This window comes from Rutilus rutilus, assembly GCF_951802725.1.
Source record: "Rutilus rutilus genome assembly, chromosome: 7".
NCBI lineage: Eukaryota > Metazoa > Chordata > Actinopteri > Cypriniformes > Leuciscidae > Rutilus > Rutilus rutilus.
This window is the reverse complement of record NC_140221.1, coordinates 24,686,967-24,708,267: the sequence shown is the minus strand read 5'-3', so window position 1 is coordinate 24,708,267 and position 21,301 is coordinate 24,686,967. Positions and strand designations below refer to the sequence as shown.

General features: G+C 37.5%; 1 protein-coding gene across 1 annotated transcript; it reads right to left on the bottom strand.

Annotated features, from left to right (window-relative positions):
• Window positions 1-457: 457 nt before the first annotated feature.
• Window positions 458-19,268, bottom strand: gucy2d (guanylate cyclase 2D, retinal). The gene is made up of 21 exons (XM_084414339.1): window positions 16,671-19,268; window positions 16,411-16,498; window positions 12,772-13,792; window positions 11,977-12,278; window positions 10,913-11,288; window positions 10,733-10,811; window positions 10,517-10,631; window positions 10,163-10,282; window positions 8,395-8,478; window positions 8,078-8,254; window positions 7,712-7,868; window positions 7,452-7,601; window positions 7,156-7,304; window positions 6,544-6,707; window positions 6,272-6,464; window positions 5,602-5,776; window positions 4,837-4,935; window positions 3,358-3,452; window positions 2,538-2,623; window positions 2,355-2,440; window positions 458-1,915 (listed from the first exon to the last, which is right to left on the bottom strand). Exons 3-20 carry the CDS (start codon window positions 13,589-13,591, stop codon window positions 2,356-2,358), a joined length of 3,426 nt encoding a protein of 1,141 aa, XP_084270465.1. The 5' UTR covers window positions 13,592-13,792; window positions 16,411-16,498; window positions 16,671-19,268; the 3' UTR covers window positions 458-1,915; window position 2,355.
• Between the last annotated feature and the right edge of the window lie 2,033 nt (window positions 19,269-21,301).

The window sequence follows — 21,301 nt, the reverse complement described above, 5'->3', positions numbered from 1 at the left end:
GGAGCCAACATGTCCTAGTTCTAGGCGAATTATAATTCAGCTCAGACTCCGTTTACTCGAGTCACCCGAGCGCGAGTTGACACCCAATCCTTCGCGCGTCTTTATCAATCAGTCATATTAGCCTTGACATATGCACGCAAAACAGAGATGTCTTTTCTTTCTTTCATCATCGCACGGATATACAACTTGATTAAATGTTTAAATTAATAATAATACATCTTGGTAGAATTAACACTGGATCTTTTGTTTCTTGCGTGTTGACATCCTCGTACCTGTAACTCTTGTTCAGTGTGGGAGAAACATCCGTGTTTGTGGGCATTACATTATATTTATTATATTAAGAAGACTTTGAACTGACATGTTATCTGCAACTGTCCAAACAAACATAAAATAGGTGATAACTGAGAAAATCTTATAACCTTTTTGTTGTTGATAAAAAAACAATTATTCCAATAGTGGAGTGGACCTTCAGCTAGGCTAGTGTAATTCAAAGATTTACATTTCATAATTCTAGGAAGGTAAAGGGTATAGACTGAGGATTCACATACTGATATTAGGCTAGTACATAGACTGAGGATTCACATATTGATATGGAGCTAAATAAGCACATGCATACACTAAGAAAGAATCTGCACATTCACTAAAACCATTTTTTATTTACATAATCACAGACAAGATAGTACCGTGGTGAGATTTGCTATTGAAATTCAGCTACATCCTGCTGTGACTGTAGCTCCCCTGATTGTGCTTTAGGTATCAGGTGACAGAACGTCATCCTGGACAGCCACAGGCGCCAGAACCCTCCTATCTTAATGAAGATATCCAGACCACACATTTAAAAGTCTGTCATGGCATTCTTTCAAATAATTCCCCTTTTGGGGCGCATAGCATATATTTCCAGAGTCCATGAGCAGGCAAAATAGTGCTGAGATAATCTTTGGATACATTTCTGATATGTTTTCTCTTTGGTAATATTTCAGGACTCTGAAGCAGGGTTTGACATCAGGATATTATGCATGGAATGTGCCGAGTATATCAAGATAATGTGCCATGCTATTATAAACCTGACAATTTGTGTCTGTCTCGGCGAGTTTCCTTTTTTAAAGTACCTCTTACTCTTAACTCAAAGAGGACAATTGAGGTAAGCTACTCAAATGATAGCAAGTAATTCTCTGCCATATAGTCTTGGGTTTGAAAGTTGTTTTATTGGCCATGAAAACTGCTCTGAATGCATTTCGCTTTCTATAAAGGCCAAACAGTGCCACATGAAATGAAACAGAATGAAAGCATTTTAAAAAGGAAAATGTGAAGAATGTGACGTTTTTTTGAACTAGCACCTATTTATTATAGCCTGATATTCCTAGCAAATAAATTCAACACAATATTTTAAATAATTTCAACACATGGATATTATTGCTGTTATTTTCCACTGAATTATAACTAAGTTGTCAGGTGCCATTATAAACAAGCACCATCCTTCACTTTTGTCTTATAAACAATGAAATGAAGAAAATAAATCTCTTTGTAGAAGTGGATTAACTGGAGGGATCATAGATGAGTGAGGCATGTGCTGCTGTTCTCATTTTCATGTCTGGATGAGCTGTGATCTCAGCAGTGTCTTTCATTTAGTATTGGATGAACTGCAGTATAAACTATACAGTTTTAAAAAAAAGTTCTCTGTGACCATCCATAGCAGCTGGTACATGCCATCTTGTTGAGCTGATGGTTTCGATGGACTGGCGTTCAGGTCAAGTGTTTGTGCCTTTTGTCAGATGTCCTAGTGAGGTTTTCCACTCTTTTTTGGAATGAATCGGGTAGAAAAAGTTTTTTGAACACCTCATTCCACTCCTTTCATCCCCTTGCCCCACTTTCTCCTAAATTCGATAGGCCGGTGCAGAAACATGAGCATCACAGCCTATTGGAAGGCACAGAAACAGAACAGCATGAGTTCAAAAGTTTGAACAACCTTAAGTTGCAGAGCTTAAAGGGACAGACACACAAAAAAAAAAGTAAATTCTCTCATCATTTACTCATTCTCATGTTTCCAAACCTGTATGTTTTCTTTCTTCTGCGGAACACAACAGAAATTAAATGCCGTCCAAAGCAACATTGGATCCCAGTGAGTTTTCGACATATCTTTTTTATGTTCCACAGAAGAAAGAAAATCATAATAGGTTTGGAATGACAGGGTGAATAAAAGACCTAAGACATGTACTGTAGGTATAGTTGTTACAGCAACTACATTAGTGAAGTGTAAACTCTTTTATCCATTCATTAGGCAGAAAACTGAAATCTTCCAAACAAAGAAATAAAACAAATGTGACTGAAATCACTGAAATGTCTCTGTTCTCAACCTCAGCCCATATTCTTTTGTCGATCCAGGAATTTCTGCCGCCTGTCAACCGGAATCTCATCCAAGCTGATACCATGGTTGCTCGCCCTTTGTGGCAACATAAAGAAAGATATCAGCATATCAACACAACACGTTTAGTTTACTCTAGGTGTACATGAATACAGAAGTGTTTTTTCTTTCTTACCCAGGAGTACGGTCTGGCGGTATAGGTAGTGCCTTGGTAAATCCATCTCTCCCAACCAACCAAAATGTTTCCTCTACACCTTTACCCTGTAAGAGAATGACACGAGCTCATATGACAGGCTTCAAGACATTTATGAGGCATTTAGTACAATACTGTATCATCTGTATTGTGTTCCCTTGGTTATAATGTGTGTTTCGTGGGACTTGTTAAAAAATAAACTATCTTGAAACACACTTTCACCCTCACACTAGTTTACTGAATTTGTTTACTAATAATGTCCAATGGAGGACATATATGCAACAGTGAAGAATTATTTTATTTTTGTCATTTTTTTCTGAAAGTCATGAACCTTTATAGTTTCTTTTCCATCACATTTCAAATGATGTGTTCTGTGTAATAAACATTATGTGGTGGAAATGACGGTGATGGAAATTGTAAAAAAAAAAAAAAATAAAGTGGTCATCTCCTTTCTTTAGTTTATTTCATAATTAGCATTCAAGTGGTATTTGCCTTGATTTTTTTTTCTACATACATCACATGTCTCAAGTGTCAAAAAATCTTTAAAAACAAGTAAAACGTCTGATAAATCTGTATTAGGAACAAAACTTGTCTGTTGCGGTGGAGATGATGGCAGAAATTTGGGACAGATGAAATTGTGTAAATATGTATTTATTATACAATCACTTTCACAAAAGTGACTGTTTTTACTGTCTGTTTAGATCATAGTTATTAGCATTATAGTAATTTGAATAAAAATCAACTGAGACATTAAAATGCATGAACTGAAGAAATATTTGTCAGTGTGTGTTTGTGTGTGTACCTTGAGCTCTGTCCTGCCCCTACAATCTATTTTATAGCCAAGTTTGAGGCTGTTTAGGACATCAACAGTACTCTGGTTGACATGAATTCTGTAAGCTGTAGAAACAGGGAGAGCAAAAAACAAAAAACATTTAATTTAAATTAATTATTAAACAATTAATACATCAAAATAAATTGTTACAAATGTATCACTTAATCATTGCCCACACTGATTTCTTCTGTATGAGTTCATACAGACTCATCAAGAACATTGTGCAGAGTTCTATTTGAAGGTAATGATGTTCCCTGAGAAACCACTAGATGACAGTATGCCTCTAACTGTTAAAGCTTTCGATCTGATGCACTAGGCTTTGTTACATCACTGGAGACGTTCTGTCACTCTTTCGTTTCCTTCAGATTATCTGGGCAAGTGTGTTCTAGTCATTTCATTGCGTAGGTGAAATCACGCAGTACTAAACGTGTGACCTTTGTGGCCCAGTCTATGATGAAAACATCTTTAATCTTTCATTTCTTTCAACCTGATTTTCAAACAATGTCTTCTTGTACAATATGATAATGTTTACAATAATTCTGAGGTAGTCTAATTCAATGCACACTACCATTCAAAAGTTTAAAAAAGTATTAATTTAATAAAGAATACAGTAAAATATCTTAAAATATCTAACAGTCAGTTTAATATTTTAATAATATTTCACAAAATCACTTATTTTATATATAGATAGTTAGATATTTTAAAATATAATTTATTCATGTGATGCCAAAGCTGAATTTTCAGCATCATTCCTCCAGTCTTCAGTGTCACATGATCCTTCAGAAATCATTCTAATATGCTGATTTGCTGCTCAAGAAACATTCATTATTATTAGCAATGTTGAAAACAGTGTTACTGCTTGATATTTTGGTGGAAACTGTAATAAATAAAAATCAGGATTTTATTGAAGAATAGGACAAAATCTTTTGCAACATTATAAATGTCTTTGCTTTCACTTTTGATCAGTTGAATAAAAAGTATTGATTTCTTTTAAAAAACAACAACTTTTGAATGGTAGTGCGTTAGCAAATCTTTAATCAAATTTCACACATTTTGTCCATGTTCTTCAGCATGAAACGTGAAGTAAATGTTCTTGGATAAATGTGACAGAAGGTCTGATTAAAGGTCAGAGAGTTCAGGGTGATAGCGGAGGCTGAGTTCTAAGAGGACATTAGCTTTAAAGCAGAATTTTCTTTCTAATTTGGCTTATACTCTTAAGAGCTTACAGGGAACTCTTCACTTTAAGCCCTCTGAGCTTCTCACTGACATGCACTCACTGATCAGCACACACACACACGAACACACAAAACACTAACTACTGAACCTTAGCCAGAGACAAATTCCAGGAATCACGACTTCAGACACAAGTCAAAAAAAGCGTTCATTATTAGTATCAGACACGTGCTGATGTATATAAACATACAACACAAAAGTTTTAGGTGGACTCACGCAACCCTGTGGATTCCATTCGGGAAGCTGTGTTTACTGTGTCCCCGAATAGACAGTACCGAGGCATCTTCAACCCAACTACACCCGCCACCACTGGACCTGTACAGACACACATAAATAACAAGTTAGGACATTTGCGACTGCATTACATTTCATAGAATTACATAGCGCTGCGTCACTCACACCTGTGCAAGCAGCATGTGATCTCTGTTGAGTTGGGCGGTGGGGGAAAGGCCCAGCGCTGTGCTTACTAATTGGATGAATCTGTTAATTGGATGATGCCCGGGATTTACATTTCACTTGTTCTAGGAATACACAGCCACCAGAGGATCAAGTGTAAATACGTATTTACATTTAGCACTATGTTCAGTTTGGTGATGTAAGACTAGGCCATTTTTGTCACTGAAATTATATGGCTGATTTTTAACTTTGTGAGAAGGGCATAAAGTGCTAGTAAAGTGCTTTACAATAAAATAGAAAACTGTTATTTTCAATTTGTAATTTCACAGTATTGCTATTTGAACTGTGTTGAAGCCTTGTGGCAGCGCTTTGACACGTAGTGCAAAGTTCGAGTTCTGGCTCGGGAATCTTTCTCAATCCTATCCCCCTCTCTCTTTCACTTAGCTTCCTGTCAGTTCTCTGCTATTCAATGTCAATAAAAGCAAAAAACGGTAACAACAACAACAACAAAAAAGTCTCCACAAAAGACCCCAAACTTTTGAATGTTATTGGTGTAAGTGTTTGTGTGCATTGTGCTTTTCTTACCAGAATGGAGTCCAATGCGGATTTTGACTTTGACGTCAGGCATGTGCCTCATTTGAAATGTTCCGATGCAGTGCAGAATGTCTAGAGACATGTTGGCCATCTCTGCTGCGTGACGGTTACCATTTCGGTTCGGAACACCTGATGCCACCATGTACGCATCACCAATAGTCTCCACCTGTTGATATAGAATTTGTCATATAAAATGTTCCTTGTAAAAATACTGTTTGCATGTGCTATAGAAATTACCTCAGATTATAAAGTGTTATATAAATAATTTATTATTTTAATTTAGCCCATCAAAAGATTAAAATCTTTAAAAGAATATCTTACCAAAGAAGAAATATTTTACAGTATTTTCCCTTTTTTATGCACTCTCAGAAAAATGGTCCTAAACCTTTCACCAGGGCACACCCTTTCAAACGTGTAAAAATGTACCATTTAGGTACTAATATGAATTTAAATATTACATTAAATGAGGTACAAAAGTTTACTTTTTGAAAGGGAACCGCCCGTGACAGCTTTTGTACCTTTTTTTCTGGGAGTCTCTGATTTTTTTAAAGGGATCTGCAGCAAAAACACTCTAAATTTGATATTTTGAGATCAGTATCATGAAAGAATCTCCTCAATTTCCACAACAGTATAAGTCAAACATAAAAAAGCTCATGCGGACCTTGTAGACATCGTGGATTGCGATGATTCCATCGAAGAGTGTGTAGAGGTCGTTAAGCAGATCGACCACTTCGATAGGTTCACTCAGAGCAGAAATGGTGGTGAAACCCACAATATCACTGAAATACAGTGTGACGTCTGAAAAGTGCTCCGGTTTTACTGGCTTTCCTGTCTTTAATGCCAAGGCCACAGACCTGAAAGACAGAATGGCATTATAAGAAACAAGAAGAGAATAGGGAAAGAAGGGTGAAGTTAGACTGAAGTGGGTCTCACTTGGGCAGCATCTGGGCTAAGAGAGCATCAGTTTTCTGACGCTCTACCTCTAGTTCTTCAGTCCTCTCTCGGATCAGATCCTCCAGGTTTGAGGAGTACTGCTCCAGCATCCTTAACATTGAGTCAATTATATTTGTCTTCTTTCCCTTGTTCACATTTTTAAACTGCAAGTAAGAAAGTAAGAGACAGAGAGCAGTATTTTTTGTTTTCTCCCCTATGTTTTATATGGTGAATATGTGTGTCCTGGTAAACCCTACATTATGGGGACAAAATGTCCCCACAAAGGTGGCATTATCCAAAATCCTTGTCCTTGTGTGGACATTTTCTGGGCCCCATAAGGAAAACAGCTTGTTGATTGTTTTTATTTTATTTTATTTAAATGCAGAATGTTATGTCTGATGGGTAGGTTTAGAGGTAGGGTTAGTGTAAGGTGATAGAATATACAGTTTGTACAGTATAAAAACCATTAAATCTATGGAGAGTCCCCACAAGGATAGCGAACTTAGATGTGTGTGTGTGTGTGTGTGTAAGGATCTTCAGTTTAAAGATCTTAAGACAGTTCTCATGAGAATTTGTGTGTGTGTGCGCGCATGAGAGAAAAAGAAGCTGTACCTGTTTGAAGATCTCCTCAAATGTGGGTCTCTTGTCAGGCTCCTCACTCCAGGCCTGCTTCATGATCTGAATCACCTCCAGCGGAGCTTCATCCACAGACACAGTGGGTCTGCACAGCGGTGGAGGAGAGCGCACCTTATCTATGATTTCTGCACACAGAGATAAACAAATGAATTGCTCTAAACAAGCTTAATCAGATCATTGCTATTTTCAGCTTCTCCATTAATTAGGTAAACATGGAAAAATGAACATCGACGTGGTAAGCGATTATGTAGTGGTGTGTGATAGTGTCAAACCTTCAGGAGGCATATCCAACATGCAAAAGGGTGCGCAGCGAGAGATCACCTCCTGCATGATAATAGCAAAGCTGTATACATCTGCTGAAAACGCCCCCTTCTTCTTCAGATTAGGGTTCCGCAGGATCTCTGGAGCCGTCCAAAATTGATCTGAAGATACAGAGATCAGAGTCAACCAGAAAGACTGAATACATAAAAGCAAGCAAGAGGAGCCTCTATATCCTGGTTCTCATGACACTTTCCATATGTATTATACGTACCCTCCGGTTTGCTGTCCTCCAAGACGATGTTTTGACAGTTGATGATTTCATTGAAGCCATAATCTGTAACCTTCAGAACAAACCTGCCATCTACCACACAGTTTCTTGACTTCATACGTCCATGAATAATCCCACGATTATGCAAGTACTTCATTCCCTGAGAGAAAAGTGACAGAGATGTATGACAAGATGAACGCAGGTGACATCTTTGACAGTTCAATACTTAACATGCGGCCAGTCATTCTTTACCACATTTTCATCCATTTCTTCATCTTCTTACTGAGTTGTTCTTACATATCTGTTCATCAATGCATTCATTCAACCCTTTGTTAATTGAGCTTTCCTTCCATCACTTCAATTCCTCACCCTGATCAGATCAAGGAGAAGAGAGGATTTGAACATCCAGTCCAGTCTCATTTCCTCGTTGTTGAGTAGGTCTTCCAGGCTGCCTCTGGTGCAGTGCTCCGTAACAATGCCAAATATGCCATTATCCAGGAACAGACCCAGAAACAAGTTCAGATTCTCATGGCGCATGTCTCTCAGCTAGAGAGAGAGAGAGAAGGGAGCAAACAGAAGCAAAAAAGAGGGTATAGAAGGTAAGCAGCATTCAGTTTTCCTTTCAAAACCTGTCCACAACTTATTAGTTAACTTTCATTTCTTTTCTCTCACTTTCTCTCTCTTACCTTGATAAAGATGGCCTGTGTGCTCTCAGCGATTTCTGAAACAGAATCTTCACAGGGGCATTTCTTCAGCCAAACCCAATCACCCTGACAACACGGAACAATTCAGTTTAACACAACACCAAACCACATGCGCAGACAGAATCTCCTGACTCTGTTTTTCTTATTTCCTACACTGAGTTTAGAGGGAAATATGTATAATTCTATGGAATTCTCTTAAATAAGGTACTGTAAATGGATTATATTGAATTACGAGGACTACACTTATGTTTTATTAATTATATAATATTATAATGAAATACATAATGTACAGTTTGATAAACATGCAAGGGACAAGTGATGTGTAGAATTTTGTGAAACACAGACATCTGCAGCTTTCGACATTTTCTGCATACAACTAATACGTCTCCACAACATCTGATTTACAACTAACTGCTGTATGTTGTTCATAATAAAAAACAGGCTACTTTATACCACAGTCCTCTAATCTAATTGTAAGCTTAGTTTGCCTGCAATAACGTACAGGGTTTTTACATGTAGCGCTTACTTTAATCACCAAGCACCCTGATTAAAAATCCAGCATTGCTGGGGCCAGTTACATAAACATAGGCATTGTGTTAAGACTGTGCCTTAAAGGGCTTGTTCACCCAAAAATGAAAATTCTGTCATTAATTACTCACCCTCATTTCGTTCCAAACCCGTAAGTCCTTCGTTCATCTTCGGAACACAGATTAAGATATTTCTGATGAAATCCGAGAGGTTTCTGAACCAGCCATAGGCAGCAACGTCATTGCAAAGGTAGTAAAGACATCGTTAAAATAGTCCATGTGACTACAGTGGTTCAACCTTAATGTTATGAAGCGACGAGAATACTTTTTGTGCGCAAAAAAACAAACAAAAACAATGACTTTATTCAACATTTTTTTCTCCTCGGTGTCAGTCTCTGATGCTGTTCACATTGTAAACACAGTGCAGCGCTTCCGGGTTCTACGTCAGAAATCCGGCTCAGTATCGGCCGGCTCCTGCGTCAGCAGCTCACGCATGTGTCGAGGTGCTCACATGAAGAGAAGAAAGTGTTGAATAAAGTAGTTATTTTTGGGTTTTATTGTGCACAAAAAGTATTCTTATCGCTTCATAACATTAAGGTTGAATCACTGTAGTCATATGGACTATTTTAACAATGTCTTTACTACCTTTCTGGGCCTTGAAAGTTGCAATGATGTTGCTGCCTATGAACGGATCACTCTCAGATTTCATAAAAAATATCTTAATTTGTATTACGAAGATGAACTAAGGTCTTACAGGTTTGGAACGACATAATGGTGAGTAATTAATGACAGAATTTTTATTTTGGGGTGAACTAAAACCTTTAAGAACTAGTAAGAAACTATAGTATGACTAACTAGCTGTTAGTTAGGGGTAATCAGTCTTACTTTTCGGTATCAAATTAGATCAATATGTTTTTATGGAGTAGGAAATGGAAAACCCTGAGCTAGAGTAGAGCTTTAAAAACCTAGAGCGATTACTTAACACTTTGAACAACTGAAGCACAACTCCTTTCAAATTGCTGTTCCAGTTTGGTGCATTAGGCTTTCTTTGGAACTATATTCAAAAATATACAAACTAACTGGTCAAATTTTGTCTGAAACATTGGTTACCTTCTGGTATTCAGAACAAAATTCCTCTTGTTTGTGTGATATTGCTTTAATATAGAACCAATACAGCTTATTATGGTGTATGTCTGGACACAAAACGCACAGATTTCACACACCTCAAACACAGCAACGTTGGACGTTTCAGGAGAGGAAGTAATGTAACTGCGAGCTGAAACTGAGTGGTGTGGGGTTTTAACATCTAGTTGACTCCTCACCATACTATCCTCATTCAGCTTCTACAGAGAGAAAGAAGAGAGAGAGAAATTATAATTTCTATGAAAAGATTTCATTCTTGTCCTATTTATTACCATCAGCAGGGCACACACTAAAATTATAAAATTAAATTATTATCATACTCTCCTCATTCAGCTTCTACTCACAGAGAGAAATTGAAAGTGAATCAGACATAGACAAAGTCTATGAGCAAGACAGACACACATAGCGAGAGAAAGAGAGCGTTTGTGACTGACCCTCCTGCTGAGTGTGGTGTTGATGAAGACCAAATCGTCCAGTGTCAGCACTATCTTAGCAGCAGTTCCTCCCCCTCCTCCTCCTCCACCAAATGCCCCCACCTGACCGTGTTTCCTGGACACACACACACTCATATACTTATTTGTTTGTCAGTAAGATTATAAACTTGTTCAACACAAGGTGGTTTGCTAAAACTCAAGCAAGTCAATTCATACCTTACATGGAGAAAAAGGACACCTCCCCCACCTATCAACACAATGAACAACAAAAGGAGGAAGAAAACTCCTTCCAGGCCTGAAACAAAAAAGAAAGAATAAGAAACAGAATTAGTCGTGATGTTGATGTCATAAAGTGTAATTGAATGAAATTTGGCATAAGAAGTTCTGCTTCCTCACCTCCACTACAAGCGATATAAGAGCTGAACCAGCAGTTTGAGTCACTGCTCGGAGACGCTCCAGCAAAATGAATCGATTTCCCAAAGTACTTCAACCCTCCATATTTTCCATACGTGTGCGGTGCTTCGAGGGCGTGCGTGAGGTGTAGGCTGGAGCCAGATCCATCTGAATCCAGGACAGCGTAGCGTGCCTGCATTCCTTCTCTATCAGAACCTGCTGATATCTGTTGGTTAAAGCCACTGAATTCAAATCCGCCTTCGTTGTTAGCCAGTGCATCACCCGATACCCAGCGCCCACCACTCGTAGCACGGCTCTGCTCTGCAGCCATGGCTGTATAATAGAGCATGTTATAAATCGTCCCAAAAAATGGAGAAACCTGCCAAGAAAGAAAAAAACACAAAAATAGAACAAATAACACAAGAGTCTTAGTGTAATTCTAAGGAATTTCTCATACCAGGGAAAACTTAATAAGTGTCTGTTGTTCACTTTATCAAAGTGTTATTTTAGTATCACTATTATAGTTTTTTACAAATATTCTGAATTTGTTTTTGAATTCGTATTTTGGTCATTTGTCATTAGGATGTGTCTATATATTTTTTATTCATTTTTATTTCAGTTTGTTATTTTAGTACATCAACCCCCGCTTTCACAGACAAGGCTTAAACTTAGTCCCAGACTAAAATGCATGTTTGAGCTGGTTTAACTGAAAGAAACATGTCAGTGCCATAGTTTTCTAAATATTTGATTTGATTTCAGGTAACATTTCTTTTATTTCAAGTAACGAAAATGTTTTTGGTTAATTATTATAACCCTGTTTTATGAGAATCATTTAGAGACAAAACACCAACCTGCAAATGTCTTAGCATAAACAAATTATGATACATAACGCTTAACGCCTTTTTTTCTGTGCTAAAAAACATCTCAAGAGTCACTATTGTGGTAAAGATTCTTTCTAATAACTATAGCGTTTGCTTTTGCTATTTGTGTCCCTATATTGCTTGTTTAAAATGAGACCACTAGTTCTAAAACCATTTGGTAAGACGAGCTCAAACTCGGTGTGTTACCTCTTCAGCTGGTGTGCTGGTGCGGATGTCATAGGATTCCTGTGCTGCATTAAAGGCCTCATAGAAGTTTTGTTCCCCTTGGTCCATGGTTATTGTTAAGACCCCATCGTATGCACGTCGCAGTTTGGTGTCATTGGCCAGGATTGGATAATTCACATTTTTATATGGCAGTGAATACAGCAGTGTGTCATATGGAATGAAGATGTATCCTCGGTCAATCATTCTCATGTCTAGTGCTGTGGTTAGCAACCGATACTGTTCCTCTCCACCAATCAGAACAGAGTGCATGCACATAATGACAACTGCACACACACACACACACACACACACAAAAATGAAGAGGGAGGAAAAGGAATTGAGCGATAAATGAAGGAATAAGTTGATGTTAATAATTATTAAAAAACAATGAGATATAACACAATAACACACTTTTTGCCCCAATAATATTTATAGTGTCTGTCCTAATTATATCACACTCACAGAAGAGCACATACAATTATAAATAAACATTATTAAAATAATGGAATAAATTTTTTTTTTTTAAATGTACGTACAGTACATTTTAGGTTACATACATTTTCTTTTATATGACATATGGATAATATTTTCAATCCTTAATCACAGATTTAATTTATCTTAGTATAACTGAGGATATAGAAGCAGATCATTTCATTTGAAAACTCTAACCACTGTTCTGTAATCTTCTGTTTTTAACTGAAGTTCTAAAAACTTTAGTTAAGAGTTACTTGCTGCGCATTTTAAGTGTACATTTTTTAAACATAACTCAGAACTCACCCCTCACTCGATCCATCTCTCGTATTGCCTTTAGGGCTCGTCGTGGTCCCTCCTTGTCCGCCCCCATGGTAACAACCGTGCCAACTGGCAGACCAAGAGCACGCAGGGATGCTGCAAGTTCATGCCCAGTCGCTTCCCACATGTCGTTCTCCACAGTTATAATCCCAACATGTGCCCAGCGGAAAAAGCGCAGCACAGAGAAGAGCACGCGAGAAGACAACGGGAGCGGCCGCAGAAAGGATGGATACATTTCCTTAACCATGTCAGCCTTCAGGCAAGCCCAGGACAGGATGCCCTTGTTCCAATTCTTTGCCAGCAGTGCAGCAGCAGTGCAGTAGGCAGGGTTTGCCGGTCCAAGAAAGGCCGCACCGTAACCCTCCAGCTCGGCAAAGCGTACCAGGCCTCTCGAGCTCGAGCAATCCTCATTAATTAGTGTGTAATCATACCAGTAGCCTTTGTTGAGGTCGGGGTCTTTGTTTATACGGCTAATGGCTAATCGGGCAGCCAGGTCTGGCAGGGCTTTGGAGTACATAGGGTCACACGCCCATGGTCCTACGATGGCAATTTTGAAGGTGGTGCCCCAGGCCTCACAGGGAAAGTATGATAGCATGACTAGAGGAAGGAGCAAACTATTCCCCCACCAGCTGTGGCTACGTAGCACTGAGGTCGAGGACACTGAGCTCGCTGGGCCATCTGGGGTTTTTGCTTTTTGCTTTGAGGTTGGTTTTCGTCGTTGCTTTCCTGCTGAAGACTGTGGTTGCCATTGTGGGTGGTGGGACTGGCAAAGAAAGCTAGAGTTTCTGTGGTCATCCATTTCCATTTTTTTTTTTCTACTGTTAAGTGTCAGGGATGATGAGAAAACAGGTGCCACTGAGAGATGTTGTGTGTTTATGTGAATATTTTGTCAGGGACAGTATGAAGGCTGATAAAAACACACTCAAAACACCCAGCTCTCGATTTGGGTTCTACCCACTGAGGGGCACTAGCCCAAAACTATTGCACAATAACCAGCCATCACTGTCTGTTAGGGAGATGGAGCAAATGTGTGCAGTTGTGTTTTAGAGAAACAATAAAGGTTTGGTGAAAGAGAGGGGAAAAGACAAGGAACAGAAACAGAACAGAAAAAGACAAAATTAGTCTTTCTACTTAGAATTAGAATATTGCAGTTCTTTTCACCTTTGTTTATTAGTGACGCAAAAGTGGCTCAAACATCAGCATCAGGGTCATTCATAATGATATGAAGGTCAACAGATCTACACTACGGTTCAAAAGCTGGGGGTCAGTAAGATTTTTTTTTTAACAAAATGAACACTTTTATTCAGCAAGGACAATAAATGTCACAAACGATTTTTAAATAAATGCTGTTCTTTAGAATTTTCTATTCATCAAATAATCCTGAAAAAATGTATCACGGTTTCCACAACAATATTAAGCAGATACACACACACACACATATATATATATATATACTATTTGTATATACATATTTATACACTGTTTAATAATTATAAATTACATTTTAAAATAAATATTAAAGTATTATTATAGTAACAATATTGGTGAGAGACTTTAAAAATATGTCAATTAAAAAATAAAATAAAAGCAGATCCTTTTTTTGGCACGAGTCTGAAAAGTAAAGCCCATATCCACCTAAAAAGTATTATGACTTTTCATCTTGATAAAATCATAATTGTGACTACATCTCACAATGTGACTACATTTCTTATTTTAAACTATCTTGCAATTACTTAGGCAGAAATATAGGATTCCAGCCTGAATTATGTGTTTAGCGAGGATGAAATATATTTATATATTTATATTATTTCTTTTAACAGAATGATATCTATCTATTACTTCTTTTCAGAGTGGCAACTCTCAATTAAATGCTGTTTGGTTTGCCAATAAAGGTTTTGTGAAATAGGAAGCAGGGTATAGAAGTCTCCTTCAAAGTTAACCACTACTCATTCTGGCCTTTCCATTGCGATCCTAGAGACCTGATCTCTGATTGCAGGCTTGGTCTGGTCAGCTGACCAACCACTTCCTCACCTGACTCATGTGCCATCTGTGTTTAAAGGTGGAGCTGGGGTGAAGTGTCACACAACATGTACCAGGCTGTCTCTCTCTGCCTCTATCCATTGCTCAACAGGCAGAAAGCAGATTATAAGCTCTGCCTTCATTAGCCCTGGCCATAATAAGTGCCAAATAACGTAAGGCTTAATCAATCTTAATCTTAATAACCTTATCTCTTTACACAATCATCACTCTGTATCTCTTGACCTGTCAGAAGTCTTTTCTTCTCAGATTTTTTGTTATTCTTCAACTTTTAATCCATGTCTTTAGTATTCTGTATTACTTCTGTATAATTTTCCTCTCTCCCTTACGTCTTAACCGCCTGGCTTTCTTTCTTTCTTTGGACCTTTAGCCAGCACTTAAATACCCCAGGATTACAGCGGATTGCACGGGATTCCACGACAGGTTACCCCCCTGTTTGAGTAATTTACTGTCTGTAATATTGGATCACTGGTACACCACAGCAATTTTTATGTAAGGCATAACAGCACAAAGGAATGTCACATTTTTGGTCCTAATACAAGCTGCTTAAATATTTCACTTGCAGTATTTAAATATGTAAATCTAGTCTTCAAAGCTAATTTAATCGGACAATATGGTTATGTCAGCTCCATGTATACATGCCATCTCATAGAGGTTTTAAATCTAGATATTCCTCGTTACTAATAAGATTTATTAAGGCTGCTTTTACATTCTAAAGGGATGTCCTGTTATATACTGTAAATGCGCCAGTGCTATTATTATAGCTGATCATTGGCTGCTGGAAATTACTGCTTGAATCTCATGATCTGAACATGTACACATGGATCATATTTTGTGTCTTTCTGATGGATATTAAGCTGCACATACAAAATTAGTATCGAAAAAATCGAAATTAGAATACTGGGAAGTTTTTCTGTCTAGCTGTCTACTTATAACCTCCTTTTTATAGCCAATGATGTAATAAAAACACATATGTAGTACATTCAAGTTGATATATAACATGGTGATGTCACATTCTTTTAGCATTTGCAGTAAAGTTTTCTCTACACTGCCTATTTTGTGGCATTTGTACCTGGATATGTATAAAGTATGTAATGTGTTAGTTTAAGTGACTGAACATACAAAAACATTATAGTGAATGGACACCTGTAATAGAAAACAAAAATATTTCTTCACTACAAATAAGCATATATTTGAATGTTAGCATAGTTATTAGCAAATTACATCTTTCGTAAATTGATTCAGACAGTTGACATTTAACTAAGTAGACCCAATAAAATTAGATAGTCTAAACTACTTTTTGGCTGATAAGAAAGCTATATTCATAATATACTATTCAGAATAGAGAAATAAAATAATGCATGTATTATATTAAACAAAATGATTTAACAAACTCTGTTTATACAAAGTTAAAAAAAAGCCAAAGCATATCTAATGATGTTGTAACAACCTAAGATTACTTGGCATCCCTCAGGGAAGTCCTATAATTCTATAAGAATCCAGAACTACTCAAGCAAATTTAATATTGAAAACTACTTTTACTCTTAATATAGGATTGTTTAATAGAGGAGCAAAATATTGGCTAACCTGGTGTGTTTGGCAAATTGAGAGCCATGATGAGTGCTCGTTCCATTAGAACACAGAGAGTCTGGGAAGAGCCAGCGGGAGACCAGAACTGCACTCCCAGAGAGGTGGATGTAGATGACAAAATCCAATTTAAAAATGTAAAAGTCCAAATTGAAGGTGGAGAAAAGACAAATATTCCATGTAAAAACAAATAGAAGAGCAGTCTTTAAAAAAATGTCTTTGAAAAGAATTGTATAAAAAGTATAGAAGTAGAAATCCACCTTTCTCTTTTTACAATGGACAGTTGATTTTTGGTTTGTGGTCTCCGGAGGTTGAAGGCCCTCTATTAAACTGAGTCCTGCCCCAGTCTGGAGAGCCTAATGGGGGAGGCCACTGGAACAAGAGCCTCTCTGAGACTTGGGTCTTACTGGGAACACGCAGATTTACTGACAGAGAGAGAGAAAGAGAAAGAGAGAGAGAGAGAGAGACAGAGAGAGAGAGATAGAGAGACAGAGGTAGCACTGGACAAGGAATGAGCAGAGGAGAAAGGAGGGGCAGGCCGGGAATCTAAGAGGTGACTTCTTAACCCTCTTTAGCCTATAATCCACACATACATGGCAAAAGGCATTTTGTCTCCTCAGTGAATGTGAGCTTGTGGCTTAGAAATATATTGATTGATATTGATTGACAATTTGAAGTAAATTGAAATATTCACCAAACTTATACTCACACTCTCAGTCACAACATTAGACATTTTATTTATTTTAAATCATTTTAGCTATCTCTACTCTCTGAGTCCAACTATAAATGGTTGGTTTTGGCAGACTTTTTAATGCAATACCGTGACAGTTGCGTGATGGTTGATCATTAAGCTGAGAATTTGATCCCATGCACTGCCTGTGTAGGATCAACAGTGAGCCAACAAATGTAACAGATTGTACCTACTGTCCGGCTCCAACTTGTTTCCTCAGGTGCACTCTGTCATTTTTTTTTATGTTACACTGGCCAATATGGCGGTCCCCCGAAATTCACTATTCACAGTCAGCCGTAATTAATATTCCAATATTAGAAAATTTTCAGAAAATAGTAACTGAAATAAATGAGTAGTATTTGGTATTTGGTTCTCAGTATGGCAGCCACATTGTTTAGGTCACAGATTTTGTTCGGCTACTGACATGACTAAAGTCTCTTTTTTTCCCCAGAGGTACTGATTTTTTTTTTTTTTAAATGAGGAACAATATTCATGTCTCTACATACATCTACGTGACAGTAAAAGAGCATCAAGTTAACACAATGAACAGAAAATCGGACAATATGAAGATCACACAGCACAACTTCTGCAACAGGTTTAAGATGATGGTGTTAAACCATTAGTGTAACACGTCCTCATGTTACATTAAAAAAGTGTCAGTGTATCCCTCATTCTTTCCTGCTCCTCCTCCTTTCTTCTTGATCTTTCTTGAGTTTATAAGCTTGGCTAGGAATGCCCAACAGGTGAAATGAGATTTGAGTTCCCAGGAAGCCCTAAGCCACGATACCTTTGTTCATTGTGACATTGAGTCCTATAACACAACACTATTACACTCTTCTTATTAAAGTTTGCTTTGACATAAAAAATACTTTTCAGTCTGATATTTGTGGGTCAGACATAAAAGCGCTTAAAGGCTTCCTGGAGAAGACCTGGATAAAGGGTGCAAGGTCAGCAAGCTCTTATTATGAGAAGCTGTTAAAAAATTCAATGGAAGGATGGAGATATATGAAACAAGAGAGAGGGAGCTGTGAGGTAGTCATTCAGAGCTTGTGGAGTGGTAAGCGCTTTAAGGTCAAAGCCTGTGAAGATTACGCCCTGACTATATCCTTGAGCAGCCCTCCAAAACTGGAGCATTGCTTGGGACTTTATACAAATTAGTTTGACCAAAATATTAAATATTGATTTGTAAAATAGAAATGGCCCAAGGCAATAAAACGATTACATTTGAAAATCTGACATTTAGCCATAGAGATCAGACACATAATAGTGGCTTAGGTTTCTATTTCAAATAAATGTTTTTTTGAATTTTGTATTCATCAAAGAATCCTGAAATCTTATACAATTATAAAAATGATACAGACCCCAAACTTTTGAATGGTGGTGTATGTTTTGGACCATTCTTTTCCCTCAAAGTAAAGTAATGGTTTGGTCTGTTTTTGAATGTGTCATGATTCACCTGTCACCTCTGTACTACACTTCCCATTATCCTCCCTGGCTCCCACCTGCACTCACTTCATAATCACCCACACCTGCCTGTCACTTGATCCAGTTTAATCGTTCCTTCTCTTTTACTGGCCCCATTAACGGTCCTAACAGAAAGAGGACCTCCATGCGGCCACTGGCAATATTGGCTTAGCTTTGACCACAGCCCTATTAAACACTATGTTGTTGGCTCACATTAATCAGAGTGCTGTTGGAGCACTGGAAACAAAGTTCACCTTTTGACCCGACGTGCTGTGCCGGACAGAGAAAGACAAAGCGCATATATCTTTTGTCTCATCATTTTTCAGTACATCAGGACATGTGACAGCACCACAAGTGTCTTGATCAAGGTCATAATAGTGTCAAGAGGTTGAGGGGACATAAACACAAACCTTTAAGGCTTTTCACTCAGTCATGACCAATGCTTTTAACTTGTTGCTGGTTGGAACAAGTAACTGTCTGATCTCACTAGCACTAGGCCTGCTTGTGTGTGTCTCACTCACGCTAGCTCATGATTGATAGGAGTCCATTTTAAGATAATCAGATTAGTCAGATCGGGTTGTGCTGAACTTCAACCGGCAAGCCTCTTACCTCCAATCAGAGAGAGAGATGAGGTGGGGGGGATACAGGTAGCCTCAAACATTGTCTAAAATAATTTTGAATTATTAGTCAAAGAATTATCAGTACATTATCATAGTAAAACTGTTAAAAGTTTTATAAATTCTTAAAAACGGATAAAGTTTATAAATGCTGAAATACAGTAAAAATGTGTCTGTGTATGCAGTATTTTTGTAAAACTGCAGTAATGTTTAAAAAAAATAGCTCACCCAACAATGAAAATTCTACAATTATTCACTCATCCTCATGTCCTTCGAAACCGGTATACATTTCTTTCTTCTGTGGAACACAAAAGGATTTTTTTTTTTTTTTAAATGGCAGAAGGTTATGAAGAATGCGTTTTTACATTGCAATGAGCTGCATTTTACTAGTTTTATTATGTAGCAGAATATGAGCTAGAAGTATGTGTTTTATCGTTGCGCTCATGTCTCAAGTTTTTTTGTTGCGTCTTGGGACTGAAGTCAGGGACTGATATGTGGATGAGTATTTTCATATTTGGGTGAATGATGTAGGCTATATCTACATGGCATATCAAAGCAAGTCATTTCAGAGCTGCTATGCTGATAACTAAGCTTCATTCATGCAGATGTGCAGGATGGATCCTGATGCAGCCAAGAAAACCTGTGGTATTCCAGGTGGGCTAAAAAGCACTGGTCATGTTAACCCATATTGCTGACCTTCTGAACCTCAACCAACACACCTAATATGAACTTGTAAACTAGTGAGCAGGAGAATGGCAACAATTATGTAAAAAAAAATGTGCATTTCAGAACATGCTTCTGTGTTTATAAATTTAGCCAAACAATGGGTCTCATTCATGAAACACGAGCAGAACGAATTTCTGTGTAAATCGTGTGTAAAGTGGTTCTGGTGTAAATTTTCGGATTCATTAAAATGTTCGTATTTTCCAAATGTTAGTTGGTACGAAAGAAATCTACACCTGCTCCCAGCCACGCGTAAATGGTGCGTTTAACATCCGTTTTGCTCATTAATAAGGCTGCATTTTAATTCACCTTAATCGGGTACATATTTACACAGCACTTTGAAAAAAATATTATATAGGCTATAGTAATTACATACGTTTTTTCTTTTTACTTTTATTATGAGAGCCAGTAATAGCATCTGCAAACGGAACACTTTAATCAAATATAATTGCTTTCAATAGGGCTGGGCAAACTAATAGCCCCTTAATTGTTACGGAAATTGTTTCCTATAAAATAGCCAAAATCAGGCATTACAAGAAACATTTACGATGGCTGATATAGCGCTTTTGCTAGATTTGGCAGATAGAGCGCTGCGCAAAAGGCGTATTTTCAGAGACCGCGCAGACTTACTTGCCGAGACTACTATGTACGCTTGAAAATAAAATGTGGCGTTTTGAATGAACTTCTTATAATAAAACTTTAATTTCTGCATCTGGGAAATTTCTCTTTTTCATTCGCTTTTGAGAAGACATGTTGAAATCCTTCGTTTGGTGTCATAATATGATGCCCCATATATAGTTGTCAGTCAGTCAGGATTTATGGTAGCTAATTGAGAATGAGCGTGCACGCGCGTCCCATTTACGACTGATTGGAATTCATTAACACACACACACATTTCACTATCACATCTGACGTTTACGAAGTATTTGTGAATCAGGAGAAGAGTTTTCGGGAAGGTCTCTTTACGCGCAAATCACTCACATATTTACTCGTATATTTACGAATGTTTCATGAATGAGACCCAAAGAGTGTAATCAGATCCCCAAAAACCAAGCAGGCCTGGAGACTGCTCTGGCAACATTATTTTTACAAGTATACAAGTTTTTAGTATCTTAAAAAGTATCTTAAAAAGCTTTCAGTAAACTCTAAGGCATATGTTTAAATTGACTGTGAAGTTTTCTAGACATTTCTCTCTCAGAATCAATGTCCTGCAACATAATTGGGTCCTAAAGGCATTCATAATATTACAAAGTTTCAGATTTTAATGAATAAACAAAGATTTTGTAATATTTTAAAAATATGTTTATTGATATTAATATGTAGTCAGCATTTCGTATAAAGATTTTGTAAGATTTTA